The 19,532-nt window shown below is 42.9% G+C and overlaps 2 protein-coding genes across 3 annotated transcripts; one reads left to right on the top strand and one right to left on the bottom strand.

Annotated features, from left to right (window-relative positions):
- The first annotated feature begins 644 nt into the window (after positions 1-644).
- On the top strand, positions 645-18,939 carry LOC116251645 (peroxidase 31). Of its 2 annotated transcripts, none has more exons than XM_050076782.1 (2): positions 645-1,636; positions 16,215-18,939. In XM_050076782.1, the coding sequence occupies exons 1-2, from the start codon at positions 1,238-1,240 to the stop codon at positions 16,791-16,793; spliced, it is 978 nt and encodes a 325-aa protein (XP_049932739.1). In that variant the 5' UTR covers positions 645-1,237; the 3' UTR covers positions 16,794-18,939. The 2 variants fall into 2 exon arrangements, with proteins under 2 accessions (XP_049932739.1, XP_031481886.1); XM_031626026.2 differs by lacking the exon at positions 16,215-18,939 and adding an exon at positions 3,014-3,926 and having other exon boundaries at positions 668-1,636.
- LOC116251674 (U-box domain-containing protein 38-like) lies at positions 7,146-9,291 on the bottom strand. Its single transcript, XM_031626066.2, has one exon. The coding sequence runs from the start codon at positions 9,071-9,073 to the stop codon at positions 7,277-7,279; it is 1,797 nt and encodes a 598-aa protein (XP_031481926.1). The 5' UTR covers positions 9,074-9,291; the 3' UTR covers positions 7,146-7,276.
- Positions 18,940-19,532: the final 593 nt, after the last annotated feature.

The following is a 19,532-nucleotide window of genomic DNA, read 5'->3' on the forward strand; positions in this document are numbered from 1 at the left end:
TTTAGGTTCTGTTTTTAAACTTTTTGGCTTAAGAAAGGTAATTGGAGCGACCATTAAGTGGAATCTGCTTGGCTGAGCAAACTTGTGCCTCCAAGTTTCAAAAGAATAAAGTCTTAAGAATTGAACATTTCGTGCATGTATTTTTGCTATCAAGTCAGAAACTGTGAATATTGCTGCTTAGACATCAGATATTGTTGGTTGAAAGCGATGCAAACTAAACTAAAAAATCTTTAACAGAGACAAGTGAGAGCTTCATAATATGACGTTAAACACACTTTTCAATATTATCAGATGAATGATTTGTGAAATAGTGGACTTGCGTAGAACCAGGGCCTAAACCCCCCTCGATGATGAGATGGGCACTCTTAAACCCTAAATCTAAAGATTAAACAAAGTGTTGATGGTGTGAAGATGAGACTAGTGGGCCAGGGGAGGCAGCCATTGATGAGTTCCAGCAATCCATTAATTACAGAACATGGGGAAAAGGAGGGCACGCGCGGGACCCTGGCCTCAGTTGGCAGCATCGTGAGCAATCTTAGCGCAAGCCAAATGAAGAATCGAAAATAAGATTTAAATAAAGATTTGAATGAAAGAGGGTTTTAAGACAGAGACAAAGGCAAAGATGAGAACAAGCGAGGGCTGTAGGATGGCAAGGGCACAAGCCATGTGCCCCACCACAATTGGGATGGGGAAAGTACTCGAGAAGAAAACACTCTCAGCTTGGTAGCAGTCGACCTGGAGCGTTTCACGGACCAAATCCTACGATCCTCTCACCTTTTCTTTTTCCTTTCTCTCTCTAGAAACCCCATTGGGCCTTTCTGTCTTCCTCCCTGCTCTGTTTCCTCGCTCTCTTTCACCATTTTCTTACACGTCCTTCTGAAGATAGTGTCGTCTGACTCGTCTCTCTCTAAGGTTCCTTTTCTCTATTTTTACCAGTTTCACATCTATCTAAGAGAGAGTACTTTCTTTCTTCCCTCCCAACTGTGTTTCTCTCTCGACCATTTTTTATAGAGGTCTCTCTCTCTCATTCTCTCTCTTCTAGTAGTACTGCAGTTTCTCTTTCTACTGCATTGTGTTTCTACTACATTCGCGTCTCTTGTACGAAGGGGAGAGAGAGAGAGGCTCCACTGGCAGTAGGCTAGCAGGACTACAACTGAGAACCCAAAAAGAGAGGGAAAAAGTTGGCTCTCTTCCCTCTCAAGAAGAGAAGAAGAAGAAGAAAAAGAAAAAAGAGGCCATGGATGTGCCCTCCCTCCTCCTGCTCTTCCTCCTCTCACTCTCCTCCCTCTCTGCTGACGGCATGCTCACAAGCAACTACTACCAGAAGAGCTGCCCACGCGTAGAGGAGATCATCCGGAATGTTGTCATTCAGAAGCAGATCACCAATCCCACCACCGCCGGAGGCACCCTTCGCCTCTTCTTCCACGATTGCTTCGTCCAGGGCTGCGACGCGTCCATCCTCATCACATCCACCCCTTTCAACAAGGCCGAGCGCGACGCGGACATCAACCTCTCTCTCCCCGGAGATGGCTTCGACGCCATCGTCCGGTCCAAGATGGAGCTGGAGCTTACTTGCCCCGGCGTCGTCTCTTGCGCTGATATTCTCACCATTGCCACCCGCGATCTTGTCAGATTGGTAATGAAACGGATTCCCTAGTACCATAGCAGTAGCTGAGTGAGATCATGAGCTAGACTATTCTCTTTTCCCTCGTTGCGAGCACTTGGTTAAATAGCAGCCCATGCATTTTCGGAATAGTTAGATGCATGATGTCTTTCTTCAGTTCCCCCATTTTTCTGCCTGTTGGCAGAATCTGCAAGCCTCTATCTAGCCCCAGGTTACAGATCACAACAGAGGAAGAAAAGATACTCTTGTTACCATAACCAGATACGGAATCTGACGGTTGGTAGGCTACCATCTGTTGTAAGTGGGACAAATTTTCCACATTTTAGATTTTCTACTGTTGATTCTTAGAGTATGATAATTATGAGATTTTTTTATTGGCATCTGCTCAACTTCACTTCAGAACAAGCAAAAGAGAAAACGAGGATGCATGTAGATCTTTAATCGTGTTTAGATTAAAAAAAAAAAGGTTCGTTTTGAGATGGGGGAACATGAGGAACCCACGTTTTGCTTTTCAACTTCGTCAAAGTTTGATGTTTATGAAAATGAGGCTTTTGTTCTTCTTCGTGCGTGGCACTTTAGGTGACCATCCTGCAACTTTATCGGAAGTCCTTTTCCTAAATGAAAAAGAACTGTTAGATAATGCAGATACTTGTGATTTGATATGCTGGTTTGTTGGACCGTAGTTTCGAGAAACCGCTTTCTGGTGTGAGCTCTCAATTTTTGAAATGAGGGAGTTGAAATTGTATGTCAAGTATTCTACGCGACGGGCTTCAAAGGATAGCGAATTCTGTCAGTGGAAAATAAAAGGAATGGTCGAATCTTTTTCCATTGCTCTGCCGTTTGATTTTTGAAAAAAGAAAAGTTCTTGTTTTCATGCAAGATCACATTGTACACAACCATACAAATATTTTCCTGTTAGGTTTTACTCAGGAGCTCGAGATTAGGCATTGATGGGGTTGAAGATGAAAATGGAGGTGAAAAATGGGAGGATGAAGGTGTCGACTTCTCACGAGTATAACTGAAACCGGGGGGGTGGGGGCGGTGGTTTGAAGATGAAAATGGAGGTGAAAAATGGGAGGATGAAGGTGTCGACTATATTCTGACGAGTATAACTGAAACGGGGAGATAGTGGCTTATATTTTCTCCTCATCCTTACTGCATCCTCTAATGCTGGAAGCCCGAGGAATTGAATTTTCGGGAATTCCAACATCTAATTCCCCATTTTCTGCATCTCTGCCTCATGTCTAGTTCCTAAACGGCATCTCAAATTTAAAAATTGTGTTATTATCTGTTCTTTGAAATTGTAAATGTCAGGTGATCCTTTTTAATTCCTACTGGAAAGGTTTTCCGCTTGTTGTCATTCTCTTCCTCATGGTACTCGTGTTGCAGGTTGGAGGGCCTTACTACACGGTAAAGCTAGGCAGGAAGGATGGCCTTATTTCTCAAGCTTCTCGGGTACCTGGCAATCTGCCTCTTCCAACAATGCCGGTTACAGAGCTGGCGTCTCTCTTTTCGTCGAAGGGATTTTCCATTGGAGAAATGACAGCGCTTGTTGGTGCCCACACCATTGGCTTTTCCCATTGCAAAGAATTTGCCAAGAGGTTGTACAACTTCAGCCATGGCTCAACTGTTGATCCCTCAATGAACCCACAGTATGCCCAAGGACTACAGAAGGCATGCGCAAATTACATCAAGAATCCTACTATATCTGCGTTTAACGATATAATGACCCCCAACAAGTTCGACAATGAGTTCTACCAAAACCTTCCTAAGGGCCTCGGCTTGCTGGCTTCTGATCAGGCGCTCTACTCGGACCCTCGAACCAGAGGCTTCGTGCGTTTATTCGCTTCAAATCAAACCGCGTTCTTCGATGCCTTTGTTAAAGCAATTGATAAACTGAGCATGGTGGAGGTAAAGGTTGGGAGGCAGGGAGAAATCCGAAGAAGATGCGATGAATTCAATTCATGAACATGCTATGGGCATGACGAAAACAGGAGATATGGACGCTGGCTTGCGATGGTACTAACTTTTTCAAAGGAAGACTTAGTTAGTAGATCTGTTTCTGTATGGATTGCCTTCTTCTCTCCATCTAATGGCCATCAGTGGTGGCTTAAGCCTGTGATAGAGTGCATTGTTGCCTCTCCATTCTTTTCTGAAGTCATTTTGGGTTCTGTTAGCTGCTCATTCGATTCATCTACTGTATGTTCTTGATGGGTGTTTTCTGGGTCCTTAGTGTTATATTTAAGAACTTTGATGGTGTAGATCGGGGCTCAAATATGTAATAAAAGCATGGCGATTCACACATTGCTGCTTCTGATCTGTTACTTCAAATTCTGTTGGTTCTGTTTCTGGTGGCTTCCCTCTCTCTCTCTCCCTTTCAATTCAGCTGCTGTGGCTTCTATTAAGAGTGTCGGTGGCGGTGCTGCAGTGAGTACTTTGTGATGCTTCTTGCTTATGTGAAACCCGTTCACGTCTCCTCGCATGTTATCAGCCAGAAGGTCTTTTGTTTCTTATCTCGCATGTTATCAGCCACAAGGTCTTTTGTTTCTTATCTCGCTGTAGTAGCACTTTTCCTTTTTCACTGTACCTGTTTTGCCTTCTTGTCGTAACCCACTTTTTTTCGTCACCATTCCTCAAAGGCTCAAACTCCCCATGAATTTGCGGCAGTCGACCTGTTTCGCGGTACCTCTTCTCTTCGAGACAGAGAAACTATAAGTCAGCGAAGGAGTTCCCCGTGAAACCATGGTTTTTGTTTGTATTCAGAATGGGCTGGAAATTGAATTATTCACCTACCAAGATCCTCGTCTTTTTTCCTGAGCTGTGGATCTGCCGCAGCCAACTTAACTGGTTGAGTATAATTTTGCAGGAAAACAAATCCACCATGTGGAGTAACTTTTACATGCAAAACCATTTATTCAGGTTCTGACATTCTAATAGCTGTTTCAAATTTTTGTCAGTCTTTAGAGAAAAATAGTTGGAAACTCATATGTTTTTAAACTCTGATGATTTTTAAGAAAAGCAAACTTCTAGACTAAGAGCTCGAAAAACATTGCTAATAAAAAAAATCAGAAAATGATATTTATGACAATGTAGAAGAATTTGAGATTAAGGTTCGATTAATGTCTACCATTTTTAGCCAGGTAAAGTTGGCGGGACTTTTGCAGTACAAGGGACTGCAATGAGAATGGACCCCATGATTTGCTTGAAGCTTATGCTTGAACCAGGGCCATCAACATAATTAATACAGTAACCCAACTTTGTTGCTTCTACTTTAAGCTTGAGTTTAGTGGGGAGCTTCATCAAGTTCATGGAATGACTGTTACTGCACAGGCAGTAGTAACTCACTTCAAGTCTGTCGCAGTATGAAGTCTGCAAGGGTATGGACTGTGTTGGGAAGCTTCAATGAGGATCTTCTCGAGATCTTGCCTCTGGATGGGGGATGTCAGATTTAACCAAAGGTTTGGGAGAATGCAGTATCATGGGTGGGTCTATTGGGGAAGTCACCTGTCGTCCTCTGGGAGATTCAGTGGAGGACTTAGGGATCATGGCTTCACTGGATGGTGAGAAGCGCCGAATTCATATTCTGGTATCGAGCTACAAGATGATGCTGGTGACATTACAATGGACGAAAGTTGCATGTTTCACCAGAGGTTATGGCTGTTCAAATATGATCTACAACTTCGTTCTTTATAGTCATGGATGTTACAAACTCATCCTTGTTAGAGAGGGTTAACGTGAATGATGCACAATTTTCTATCAAGGGAATTGTGCAAGTAGATTCTAGTGCTGCTTCGGAACTTGAGTAAAGAACTTAATACCGGTCAACTAAAATGTCACACATTTACTGTTTGTAATTTAGAAAATTAGCACCTATGGAATCAAACTGGTAACCAGACTTTCACCAGCCCATCAATTTGAGAGCGCAATGCCTCTGCTGGCAGGTGGAGAGAAGTCAAGATGGTGAAGCTCCCAATTCAGATCATTCCACAAACTGATGCCTTTAGAGGACTTCAAGGGCCCAGGGATGGTAACCAATTCTTTGTGTCGGGAGTTCAGGAAGAAAGGGATGAGGATCACGGAGTGGCCGAGGAAGTGAACCCTCAAGCTAAAGGAAGGATATTGTAGATGAGATGGTTCAGGATAATCGTTTGGAGAGTGTGATGTTTTGTGCAATGGAAATAGTTATGATATCTAAGCCGAATTCCCTGTTGGAGGAGACAACATGTGAAAGAACTGAACCCTTTCTTAGTAGGCCCTGAGTTCCATCGGGGTTTGCTTTTCTTGTGCAGGATGAGTGGCGGGGGGCTAAGTGGGGCGGGGGAGTGCTGTCAAAGAAGGTAATGTCTGAAAATGGCCACAGGGCATGGCCTACCTACGGAAGGAAGATGCTTTGGTTCTTAGTTGCCAACCCTGAGAAAGATTTCAGTTGAGAACATGCACCTACAAGGGAGTGAGGTCGTCTGTGAAAGATGTTGTTTAATATTGCATCAAACTGGGAGATCCTGGACTAGATTTGATTGAAAGACAACTACGAAGTGAGCAACTTGTGATCCTTTCGAGATGGATTGACTTTTGTAGGATTGTTCTTCATTTTTATCTATTGAATCGAGTTCTTGGGTGCGTATGTTTTGCTTTCTCTAATCAGTTAGGGGTTTTCATATTGTTTTCGTTGAAGGGATGACTTCTTCGGCATCCCTGTGGGGCTTTATACTCCTTTTTTTTTGTGTACTCTGATCACAAAATGCGTATGCTACCTATTCAACTAAACTTTTTATGTCTTTGGCAAGCAATTTTGTTGTTTGGATCTTTCTGATTCGTTTCATGGTGCCTGTTCAACAGGTTTCAAATTTCCGTAAACTGACATTAGCCACTAAAAAACGCAAACGGTGTTTGTGTCAGCAGAAGAAAAACTTTGATGCTATGATGATTTTGTGAATAATTTTCTTGAAGCAATTTACTGCAAAGTTACTGTTGAAAAGCAAAAAAGAAAGAAAAATATTGTAAATCAAATGATATGAGCTTTACTGAGTCGAGCTTTCGGCTCTTTATACATGCATTTCTATTAACTCACTGCTGACAATGAAGAAAAAAGAAATCACAAGCCTCAATCTTTGTTGGTGCGTACAGAGCAAAATTAAGCTCTTCTTTTCAATTCATTCACTCTTTCGCAATGTGACAAAAAAGAGCTCTGTCATGCTGATGAATGTCGCACAAGACTCACTTTTACACCTCGAACCAAAAGTCCTGTAGGAGCAGAGTTCCTCTCCTTTCTTAAATACCCAAGTGAAGAGAAAGACAGGTAAGGACATCACGTCTAAAACACAAGGCGACGTGCACAAGAAAACCAGGGAACCACAGTTGCTGATTGAACATAACGCCATTTTGTGAATGAAGAAATGATACTCGTACCTCCAAGGTTGGTCAGAAAATGCAAACCGCTCTATTCTTTTTGGGCCATTAAAGATTAGATCCCCAAAATTGTAAAGCGGAAAAGGCACATCTCAACTTGTTAAAAAGCAAATTATAAAGACAGCCATATATTATAACAGCATGTACCCAATTTGCCAAATTAAACAAACAAAAAAGAAGAAGAAACGAACACCCTTTTATGTATAGCAAGAGAGAGGAAGAAAGTCGGAAGTCAAAAAAAGCTCAAAACTCCGTGGAGTTGGGCCCGAGTATGAGACGCTTGTGGCGCGCACGAGCTTGAGCAGCTTGCTCCGTGAGGTCGAAGCCGTCATCCTCGGCGGCGTCGGCATCTCTGCTAGCCGATGATGCCGCCGCGCCTTTCATCAGCAGCAGCAACTTCCCCGCCCGTTCTCTTGCCCGGTCGCTCCCTCGCTCGGCCACCACCGTCAGCACCTCCAGCGCGCCGGCCTCCCGTGCCAAGCCCTTGAAGCGCCAGGTATCTCGCGCCAGCAGGCAGAGCGCCGCGACGCTGTGCTCCCGAATCGCTGCCAAGTGCCTCTCGTCCTCCGTCCCTTGCCAGCTCTCGGCGATTAAGGCTACGAGCGCTGCGACTGCGTTGGCGTCAAGCATTGCGGCCCGGCCTTCCGTGCCGGCTGCCAAGTTGCAGAGGATGAGCACGGCTCGAGTCGCCAGGCTCGGTTCGTCGCCGCGAGCGAGCGCCATGAGCTTCGGCAGCGCGCCTGCGCGCATCAGCTTGGCGCGGTTGCCCCTCGCGAACGACAGGTGGTACAGCGCCATTGCAGCGTCCAGCCTGGCGCGGCCGTCCAGGGTGGAGCTGAGCAGGTGGAGCAGCGGCTGGACCGCGCCCAGCACGCCCAGCGCCGTCCTGTTCTCGTCCTCCAGAGCCAGGCTGAAGATGGCTCCGACGGCGTGCCCCTGTGCTTCCACGTGTCCTCCTTTGAGCACGTCGATCAATGGCGGGACGGTTCCCGAGCGTACGATCTTGACCTTGTTGACCTTCTCCAGAGACAGGTTGACGAAGGCGGCCACGGCGTTGACTTGAAGTCCGGCGTACCGCGACGCCATTAACGCCGCCAGGCAAGCGAGCAGCTCGCGCGTGCACATTCTCAGACGCGCGTCCCGGTCCTCGCGTGTCAGGTTTCGAAGCTCGACGGCGGCCTCCTCCTGGTCTGAGACGATTCCGGACCTCATCTTCGCGATCAGCTCATCCGACTCGCCAGAAGTACCGCACGAGATTGAAACAGAGCCGAATGACTCCGACAGGCATGCAGGCCTCGTGGCCAGTTCGAGCGGACGGGCCGATGAGGTGAAGCCCGAGTCTGACGAGTCGAATCGATCGAACCGGCGGTTCACCTCCGTTGCTGCGTAGGAGAATTCCACGGCCGGGTCGCTCTGGACTCGGCTGAGGATCTGTTCCGAGCCGGATAGACCTAAAATGGAGTCGTCGGGCGTCAGATTACTTCGGGAAATCGAGTCCGGTGAATCGATGGGAACGAGTTGCAGGTCACTTTCGGAGGCGGTGAGAGAGGCACCGTCGATGCTCCTGTACGATTTCGACCCCGAGTCGGAGCAGTCCATTCGGCACTCCATTTCTGAGGTGGAACAGAGATCGGCGGAGGGGTCCGCGACGCGGGAAGCGTCCTCCGTCGTTGGGGACGTTTCTACGAACTTGTGCGCGAGAGCAGCGGCCGTCTCGGGGTCCGGCGGGTCTGGCAGCGGTAAGCCGGAGTCGCGGCACCAGTTGGCGATGGCCGTCTTGAGGGCGATATTGGGGATTAGAGTTGGGGTGGAGGTGGTGGTGGTGGCTGTTGACGGGAAGAGTTGTTGTTGGTGGTGGTTGGGAGGTAAGGCAAGGAGGGCCTCGATGCATCGGCGCTCGAAGGTCTGGCCGGAGGGAACGATGACGGGGTCTGCCATGGGAGCGTTGGAGATGGGGCACAGGAACTCGAGCGGTGGCGCTTTCTGGCGTTGCTGACGGAAGTGGAAGGATATCCTCCACCGGTTTTTTCCGCTGCCCATTTCCCTCCTCCTCTCCCTCACTGTGGACAAGATCTCCAGCGATCGATAGAACGAGAACGGCCCTGTGGTCTCTCTCTCTCTCTCTCTCTCTTAGGCGGGAGGAAACATCAGGAGAAGTCTTCCACCAGAGAAAAGCGACCACAGAGAGAGAGAGAGAGAGAGAGAGAGAGAGAGAGGAGACGGGGCCACTTTCCAAACGCCAATCACTATTTTCGATCTTTTAGAGATGCTTCTGTTGAGAAGGAGATAAAAACGGATCAGAAAGATCGACCCCGTGGATGATGATCAAAACTATAAGTCTAACCACGTTAAATTTTTGCTTCCTCTTCTTTCTCTCACTGAAGAACAAAGGAGCCAACTACAGAACATGGTGATCTTATCCACCGGCGTTGTTTTCCCGGTGGTTTGGGCTGTTGAGCACTAGAATCTAGGACATCCAAGAATTTCCAGAACGCATTTTCATATTTTTTTTTGGACCTCCCAACAAGGAGCGATCGATTTTTTTCTTTTTTTTGGAACGATTGCTCAACAGCAACAAACAGTGTTCAGTTATTTCATTCTCCATTCCTTGTTCAATGGCAACACCAAACTCCTCATATTCAACAACAGTTAGTCTTAGCTCTCCTCCACTTGGAATGGGTTTTTCAGGTTAGTATCCATCAAGTTAGATCAAACAAATTATTTGTTATAGCGTTCTCAAATTACCAATGTAAGTTAGATCAAACAAATTATTTGTTATAGCGTTCTCAAATTACCAATGTTAGGAAGAGTCAAGGGCCACTTAGGTATGTCAACAGCACCCTTACTATTGCTCCTAGTATCTTGACGCATATCAAACAATAGTAAATCTCTATTTTGAAGTATGGAAACAAACAGATCAGTTAGCTTTAAGCTGGACTAAGGTTACAGTATTCGAACATATTCTGCCACAATTAATTTCATATTCAACTGCACATGAGACTTGGTGTGTTCTAGAACAACAATAATGTTTTTCAATCTAAATTGCAAATCATTCAGTTAAAGAAATTTATAAAACGTAAAGAAAGGAGATATGATGATGGCTGATTATTTAAATCATGTCAAATTCTTATGACTTTTTAGTTGCTGTTAATCATAAGGTCTCTGACACTGATTTGGTTTTATGTACTTTTAATGGACTATCCACTAAATATAAGGTCTTCATCACTACGGTAACTACATTCAAGACTACCAGGTTTTCCTGAAATTTTTGACATACTCATTTCTCAAGAAAATCGTTGGCAAATTCTTTCACCTCCTCTTGATATTTCTCAAGAAACAAAAACGGTTGTCATGATTGCTCATGGGACTGACAGCCATGGGAATTCTTATGCAAGAGGGAGAGGAGACTAAAACGGTGGTGGGTTGGGAGGGATCGTTTGCTAACCAACTGATGGTCTCTTGAGCAGTATTGGGTGGTAGTGTTCTAGAGTATAAAAAGGTATTTTCACCAAATATAACATGTCTTGAAATAGTGACATGCTCGTTCAAGGGATTGTAACACATGTAGCCTTTAAAACATTTTGGGAATTCAAGAAAAACACACTCATGAGACTTTGGAGCAAGTTTTGATTTATTTTGAAGACTTACTAATGGATAAGCAGTGCATCTAAAAACTTTAAGATTCTCTAGTTGAAGCTTAGTATCAAGAAATTTCTCATATGAACTTGATGGTATTCAGAAGTTGAGCTTACTGAATAAATAAAGCTATCGTAGGTGACAAAATAGTGTTTGATTTTGGAATGAGTTCAGAAGCCTATGGGGCGCAGCACTAAAACTATTTCTTTATGTTTTTTCAATCTCAAGTTGTCACCCAAAGTTAGTAAATGAGATGTGTTCACTCTCTGACTGAATAGCTCTACAACATGAATTTTCACTCATTCTTAAATATTGCCTCAACTGCTGATGTATTGATGAAAAGTGTGCTGAAAATCAAATGAAGAACTCGCACAGCGGGATGATCGTTTTTACTGGTTAAAATGAATTTCATGCTGCACGTATGGATCGAATAACATAATGCATATGCAGCATGGGTGCTTTGGGGCTCTCATTCATACTTTCTCAAGTTTACCCAACAACCAAGAGGGGTGTGTTTAGTAACAGTAATATTTGTTACTGTCCCATGATCCTACCCCAAAAAATGAGACAAATTCATAACACATTGTAACAAGTATTCCACAAACCCGTTTCATTTTTTGTGAGTTTAGAGCATACAATACTTCATTAGTGAACAAAACAAGAGTATTTCTTCATACTGCCTAACAGATATACCAGACACGCATTTGGTACATTCAAGAGACTTTTCCTATAATGTTTCAACTTGCACATCGGTATTCAACTATAAAGAACAAGAATTACAACACTTAAGAGGCGATTAATGGTTTGGAATTTTGATTCAAAAATGAAACTTTTAGAACCGTAATTCTTCCTCAAACTAGATAAAATCAAAATTCTAGGTTCACTTTCCTAATTCCTGAAACAAAATACCCCTTTCGTTTAATATATCCATTTTTTTTTTAAATGAGCATTTTGATTCTAAAATTACATTATTCTAGTTATATCAACCGAGCCCTGATGTTCTTTGATTATCGTTTTCTTTTTCCCTTTCTTTTAAGCTAAATGGGTTTACACTCTCATTAATCGTGCATATAACATATTAGATCCTTTATTGTGTTGAAACTAAAAGGACTTTTTACAATGTGGTCTTACCAAGGGATGTCAACCATCTCGGAACAGGTCTAATCGGATCTGGCTTTGAATTCATATTAGGATTGGATTTTTTGAAATCGAGTTTTGACCCGACTAGATATATCATTGGGTATGTTAGCATATGATTAAATTACATGATAATTTTCTTTTACTGACCCTTTTCCCTGAAAATTTTGCTTTTTCATATGCAAGAAAGTGAAAACTCTCAGCTTAAACTTTACGTTTTGATTTGGGGATGTGGGGGTGGGTGTGATTTCACTGGTCCAATACACCCTAAATATTTTATCTGGTCATCGAAAGCCGCCTTAGGGTTGGTCTTAACTTATTTACTTGTTCACTGTACACTTACAAGGTGGATGTGACAGAGTAGTTGTTCATATCTCATCTTCTCCGACTGTACCAAATTAATTTGTCGGTGAATCACAGAAGCGACGTACTGTGCGCCGGCCAAATGCACAGTGTTTTTAAAAATTAAGGAGGAGTACTACAGTTGATGGGCCTTCTTCTCTTTCAAAGGCTTATCAATGTTGGAAAGAAGAAAGAAGCAATGGCAGCAGTAGCTTTGTTTTTGACCTGTCATATAACTTATTTTTGTGGAAGTTCTTTAACCTCTTTCGTTGTTTCATGATCTTGAACGCTTCTTTTATGAGCACCAAACAATTTTAATGGTTGATATGAACTTTTTTTTTAATGTTTACTAAGAGAAACTGCTTTTTTGTGTAAAACTCTTCTAAAGAGTTGCCTTGTTTTCTGGTAAGCAATCATTGGCTTATAGCTAAGCTGCCCAGTATAACGAAGTCAGCTAACTCGACAACAATATATGAATGATCATTTACAGAAAACAAATAGGAAACTATCTAATGGGTCTATCGTTTTCTATCCCAAGGTTGGGGAATCTTTTGGGCAGTGATCTCGAAAAAGGAGGAAACGATGCTTGCTGAGCATCGCTCGAGTTTGTTTAAAAGGTCAAGGGCTGCCAGAAACTTCCCCATGCTTTTGTCCCCATCATGCCAGACAGAAGGGCCAAGCATCAGAAGGACAAAACGTTTGTCAGAAACGTCGACAAACCTTGACCTGTATTAATCGTAGGACATATTTTGTTAGCAGATAAGAAGTTTACGTTTTGGATCAGAAATGCAGTAACGCACGGAAGCAGGAAAAGAAAAAAAAAACAGGCGAGAAGATGATCTTATTCACTTTGCTTAAAGACTTGTGCAAGAGTCTTGGAGATCCCAACTTACATTGCAAAACTCTCCTCCTCAGGATCCCTCTCTATTGTACTCACGAAGGATCGGTAACTGTTAAGAATGCCTCAATTTGGTTTAAAAAAGATCTCCAGCAAACAATCTCCACAGCCCAATTGAACTTCAAAGAAATGTTTCTTTCTTATCGTATGATAAAGCCACGGTTGCCACTAAAACAAGGTCCACAGACTTTTAAGAAGCTGACTGACTGTATTCTCTTGACGCTTTCAGTTTCTTTTCTTTTTCATCTTTTCTGTAAACCAATGTGTTCTCCGACATCAAACCTCTGAAGTTTTTTTCTTCTATTTTATATGCATCATCGCAGTTTGCCAGCAAGTAAATTACTGGGACAACCCACAGAAATCGAATGTTGACATTTTGCTGATGACGACAATGACAAAAGATTATATACTTGTGCCTTGCATTTGACATTTTGCTGATGACGACAATGACTAAAAACCCTATAAAAGAACACTTTTCTGCCTCATATATATATATATATATATATATATATATATATACGTAAACCCTTATCAACCATTCAATTCCACAAAATTTGCATGCACAAGAGAAAAAAAAGCTCGATAAACATAAAGAACCAAACGAGCGACAGAGAGGCATCCAATTTTTAACTTATGTAAAACTCTTTTTAAAAATAAAGAAGTAAAAACTATAGAAAACAGCCTCACAAAATCTGCTCCATACAAAATAATGAATGATCACACGAGAGCACACAAAATTTTTACTCTTCAATTCAAACTCAAAAACACTATGGGAGAGAAATAACAAATAAATAAGAAAGTAAAAATGGAAGAATATAATCTAATGAAAAGAAATGACAATTTTAAAAACAAAAGCACTCGTTAGTTCTTTTTTTTTTTTTTTTTGGTAAACCAAGAACACATACAACCCAATTAAAAATTAAACCTTTTTCACTCCGTGACTTTCTTTCTCAGGTTAAGAGGCATCTCTCTCTAAAGGGGCCCTATACCGTGTCTTTCTTCTCTGCTTTTCTTGTTGCCTTTACTCAGAAAATGGATGCAAGGGTTTGTACCTTTTCTGAATGAGTGCGAGAGCCACCCAGAAGGGCACCCTTTTCCTTGCCCTCGGGACTGTGCCGGGTCTGGATGGACATAATGTACCATCAACTTGGTATCATACTTCAACACATATAGCCAACGAGTATAACAACTATGGGAATCGAACTTGTAACACATCATTTTTGTGCCGCCAACCCAACCAGTTATACTATAGTCTCGAGGTGAAGGACTGTGTTTCTACATTTAACAATAAATAGGGTGGTTGACATCTACCATGAAGTATAGGTCCTGCACATGGAGGAGACCAGACCCAAAGTACCCTAACAGCTTCATGAATTTACAAGTGCAATTCACAGTCTTCAATGTGCATTGAGTTCTGACGGCCCAAGTGCTTCATAGGGTGAATGGAAAACTTACTTCCATATATACGCTGTTCAACCAGCCCTTTTCCAAAAGAGTGACCTGTCCATTGTTTGATATGTTCATAAAGTTCCCACCTCTTTGAATTCAGTTAATAAACCATGCTGTACATATGAGAAAACAAGAGAAGGCGTTTTACAAATCTTTTGATGCACCTATTGACAGCACTATGGTTCCTTATAATTTCAAGTGTTTTTCGATAATTAGGAATCCTAGGAATGAAGATAGGAGATGGCTTCGACGCCATCGTCCGGTCCAAGATGGAGCTGGAGCTTACCTGCCCCGGCGTCGTCTCTTGCGCTGACATTCTCACCATTGCCACCCGCGATCTCGTCAGACTAGTAATGAAACGGATTCCCTAGTACCATAGCAGTAGCTGAGTGAGATCATGAGCTAGACTATTCCCTTTTCCCTCGTCGCGAGCACTTGGTTAAATAGCAGCCCATGCATTTTCGGAATAGTTAGATGCATTATGTCTTTCCTCAGTTCCCCAATTTTTCTGCCTGTTGGCATAATCCGCAAGCCTCTATCTTGCCCCAGGTTACAGATCACGAACAGAGGAAGGAAAGATACTCTTGTTACCATAACCAGATATGGAATCTGACGGTTGGTAGGCTACCATCTGTTGCAAGTGGGACAAATTTTCCACATTTTAGATTTTCTACTGTTGATTCTTAGAGTATGATAATTATGAGATTTTTTTATTGGCATATGCTCAACTTCACTTCAGAACAAGCAAAAGAGAAAACGAGGATGCATGTAGATCTTTAATCGTGTTTAGATAAAAAAAAAAAGGTTCGTTTTGAGATGGGGGAACATGAGGAACCCACGTTTTGCTTTTCAACTTCGTCAAAGTTTGATGTTTATGAAAATGAGGCTTTTGTTCTTCTTCGTGCGTGGCACTTTAGGTGACCATTCTGCAACTTTATCGGAAGTCCTATTCCTAAATGAAAAAGAACTGTTAGATAATGCAGATAATTGTGATTTGATATGCTGGTTTGTTGGACCGTAGTTTCGAGAAACCGCTTTCTGGTTTGAGCTCTCAATTTTTGAAATGAGGGAGTTGAAATTGTATGTCAAGTATTCTACGCGACGGGCTTCAAAGGATCGCGAATTCTGTCAGCTGGAAAATAAAAGGAATGCTCGAATCTTTTTCCATTGCTCTGCCGTTTGATTTTTGAAAAAAGAAAAGTTCTTGTTTTCATGCAATATCACATTGTACACAACCATACAAATATTTTCCTGTTGGGTTTTACTCGGGAGCTCGAGATTAGGCATTGATGGGGTTGAATATCAAAAGGAGGTGAAAAATGGGAGGATGAAGGTGTCGACTATATTCTGACGAGCACAACTGAAACGGGGGGGTTGAAGTTGAAAATGGAGGTGAAAAATTGGAGGATGAAGATGTCGACTATATTCTCACGAGTATAACTGAAACGGGGAGATAGTGGCAAATATTTTCTCCTTCTCATCCTTACTGCATCCTCTAATGCTGGAAGCCCGAGGAATTGAATTTTCGGGAATTCCAACATCAATTCCCCATTTTCTGCATCTCTGCCTCGTGTCTAGTTCCTAAACAGCATCTCAAATTTAAAATTTGCGTTCTTATCTGTTCTTTGAAATTGTAAATGTCAGGTGATCCTTTTTTATTCCTACTGGAAAGGTTTTCCGCTTGTTGTCCTTCTCTTCCTCATGGTACTCGTGTTGCAGGTTGGAGGGCCTTACTACACGGTAAAGCTAGGCAGGAAGGATGGCCTTATTTCTCAAGCTTCTCGGGTACCTGGCAATCTGCCTCTTCCAACAATGCCGGTTACAGAGCTGGCGTCTCTCTTTTCGTCGAAGGGATTTTCCATTGGAGAAATGACAGCGCTTGTTGGTGCCCACACCATTGGCTTTTCCCATTGCAAAGAATTTGTTAAGAGGTTGTACAACTTCAGCCATGGCTCAACTGTTGATCCCTCAATGAACCCACAGTATGCCCAAGGACTACAGAAGGCATGCGCAAATTACATCAAGAATCCTACTATATCTGCGTTTAACGATATAATGACCCCCAACAAGTTCGACAATGAGTTCTACCAAAACCTTCCTAAGGGCCTCGGCTTGCTGGCTTCTGATCAGGCGCTCTACTCGGACCCTCGAACCAGAGGATTCGTGCGTTTATTCGCTTCAAATCAAACCGCGTTCTTCGATGCCTTTGTTAAAGCAATTGATAAACTGAGCATGGTGGAAGTAAAGGTTGGGAGGCAGGGAGAAATCCGAAGAAGATGCGATGAATTCAATTCATGAACATGCTATGGGCATGACGAAAACAGGAGATATGGACGCTGGCTTGCGATGGTACTAACTTTTTCAAAGGAAGATTTAGTTAGTAGATCTGTTTCTGTATGGATTGCCTTCTTCTCTCCACCTAATGGCCATCAGTGGTGGCGTAAGCCTGTGATAGAGTGACATATACCCTGCCATTGTTGCCTCTCCATTCTTTTCCGAAGTCATTTTTGGTTCTGCTAGCTGCTCATTCGATTCATCTACTATATGTTCTTGATGGGTGTTTCCTGGGTCCTTAGTGTTATATTTAAGAACTTTGATGGTTTAGATCGGGGCTCAAATATGTAATAAAAGCATGGCGGTTCACACATTGCTGCTTCTGATCTGTTACTTCAAATTCTGTTGGTTCTGTTTCTGGTGGCTCCCATCTCTCTCTTTCTCTTTCTCTTTCTCTTCCTTTCAATTCAGCTGCTGTGGCTTCTATTAAGAGTGTCGGTGGCGGTGCCTGCATTGAGTACTTTGTGATGCTTCTTGCTTATGTGAAACCCGTTCACGCCTCCTCGCATGTTATCAGCCAGAAGGTCTTTTGTTTCTTATCTGGCTGTAGTAGCACTTTTCCTTTTTCACTGTACCTATTTTGCCTTCTTGTCGTAACCTACCTTGTTTTCGTCACCATTCCTCAAAGGCTCAAAGTCCCCATGAATTTGCCTCTGCATGCGGCATGTCAGATTTAACCAAAGGTTTGGGAGAATGCAGTATCATGGGTGGGTCTATTGGGGATGTCACCTGTCGTCCTGTGGAAGATTCAGTGGTGGAATTAGGGATCATGGTTTCACTGGATGGTGAAAAGCACCGAATTCATATTCTGGTATCGAGCTTGAAGATGACGCTGGTGACATTACAATGGACGAAAGTTGCATGTTTCACCAGAGGTTATGGCTGTTCAAGCATGATCTACAACTTCGTTCTTTATAGTCATCGATGTTTTCTCTGCTGTTTACGGTTGCTAGATTGGTTTATTTCTTAATCGTAACCCTGTCGAAGGGGCGTCGCAGTCCGTGGTTTGGAGAACCCCTGAAGTAATGGGAAGAACCCTAATAGCCAACAGATGGAAGCCAGGAATACCATTAAGGCTTGTCAATTCCCATAGGGTTCTTGTCTGGATTCAGTTTCCGGACCTCCTTGTGGAGCTGCGGAATCAAGATGTTTTCTCGAGTGTGGCGGCTGGTTTGGTTCTTTAGTGGGTGTCAATCCTTTCGGAAACGCTCATGAAGGAACGAGAAACTCTAGGCTTGCAGTTGAAACTCCACTTCATTTGAAACCTACAAACTCATCCTTGTTACAGAGGGTCAATGTGAACAATTCAGAAACCTTACACCTGTCAGCTACAGTGTCAAGTTTACAATTCAGAAGATTAGCACCTACGAAATTGAACTGACAACCGAACTTCACCGGCCCATCAATTCTCTGCTGACAGGTGGAGAGAAGTCAAGATGGTGAAGCTCCCAATCAGATCATTCCACAAAGTGATGCCTTTAGAGGAGTTCAAGGGCCGAGGGATGGTAACCAATTCTTTGTAGGGAGTTCAGGAAGAAAGGGATGAGGATCACGGAGTGGTCGAGGAAGTGAACCCTCGAGCTAAAGGATGGATATTGTGGATGAGATGGTTCAGGATAATCGTTTGGAGAGTGTGAAGTTTTGTGCAATGGAAATAGTTATGATATCTAAGCCGAATTCCCTGTTGCAGAAGGCAACATGTGAAAGAACTGAACCCTTTCTTAGTAGGCGCTGAGTTCCCTCGGTGTTTGCTTTTCTTGTGCAGGACGAGTGACGGGGGGCTAAGTGCTGGAGAACTGTCAAAGAAGGTAATGTCTGAAAATGGCCACAGGGCATGGCATACCTACAGAAGGAAAACGCTTTGGTTCTTAGTTGCCAACCCTGAGAAAGATTTCAGTTGAGAATATGCACCTACAAGGGAGTGAGGTCGTTTCTGTTTGCACTGATTGATAATCCAGCAATCTGCATTGCTTTCCATGGATTGATGAAGATGGCCTTCCATGAAGCGATAAGGCTGCTATCATTGGGCTTGATAGATCCCATGATACTCAAATTCATTACTGTAGCTAACATGAATTGGAATGTGCATTTTTTTTTTCTATGTGCTTCATTATTACTTATTGTATTACTCTCTTCTCTGATCTTTCACCTTTTGCTGATACCAACTATGTCAACTCTTCTCAAAACGGACCCAAGTACCTAGACTAGCAAAACCTAAGCCATCCCTTAACAGGTTTCAAATCTCCGCAAACTGACGTCATCCACTAAAAAACGCAAACGGTGTTTGTGTCAGCAGAGGAAAATATTTCATTCTATGATGATTTTGCGAATAATTTTCTTGAAGCAATTTAAACTGCAAAGTTACTGTTGAAAAGCAAAAAAGAAAGAAAAATATTATAAATCAAATGACATGAGCTTTACCGAGTCGAGCTTTCGGCTCGTTATACATGCATTTCTATTAACTTACTGCTGACAATGAAGAACAAAGAAATCACAAGCCTCAATCTTTGTTGGTGCGTACAGAGCAAAATTAAGCTCTTCTTTTCAATTCATTCACTCTTTCGCAATGTGACAAAAAAGTGAAGAGAAAGACAGGTAAGGACATCACGTCTAAAACACAAGGCGACGTGCACAAGACAACCAGGGAATCGCATTTGCTGATTAAATATAAGGCCATTGTGATTCTGTGAATGAAGAAATGAT

The sequence above is a fragment of the Nymphaea colorata genome, chromosome 3, assembly GCF_008831285.2.
Source record: "Nymphaea colorata isolate Beijing-Zhang1983 chromosome 3, ASM883128v2, whole genome shotgun sequence".
Taxonomy (NCBI): Eukaryota; Viridiplantae; Streptophyta; class Magnoliopsida; order Nymphaeales; family Nymphaeaceae; genus Nymphaea; species Nymphaea colorata.

Excerpts from the sequence above, each read along its gene's own strand:
- LOC116251645 (XM_050076782.1), top strand. The coding sequence starts at position 1,238 with ATGGATGTGCCCTCCCTCCTCCTGCTCTTCCTCCTCTCACTCTCCTCC. Across the intron at positions 1,637-16,214 it reads CCCGCGATCTTGTCAGATTG|GTTGGAGGGCCTTACTACAC; the intron begins GTAATGAAACGG and ends CTCGTGTTGCAG.
- LOC116251674 (XM_031626066.2), bottom strand. The coding sequence starts at position 9,073 with ATGGGCAGCGGAAAAAACCGGTGGAGGATATCCTTCCACTTCCGTCAG.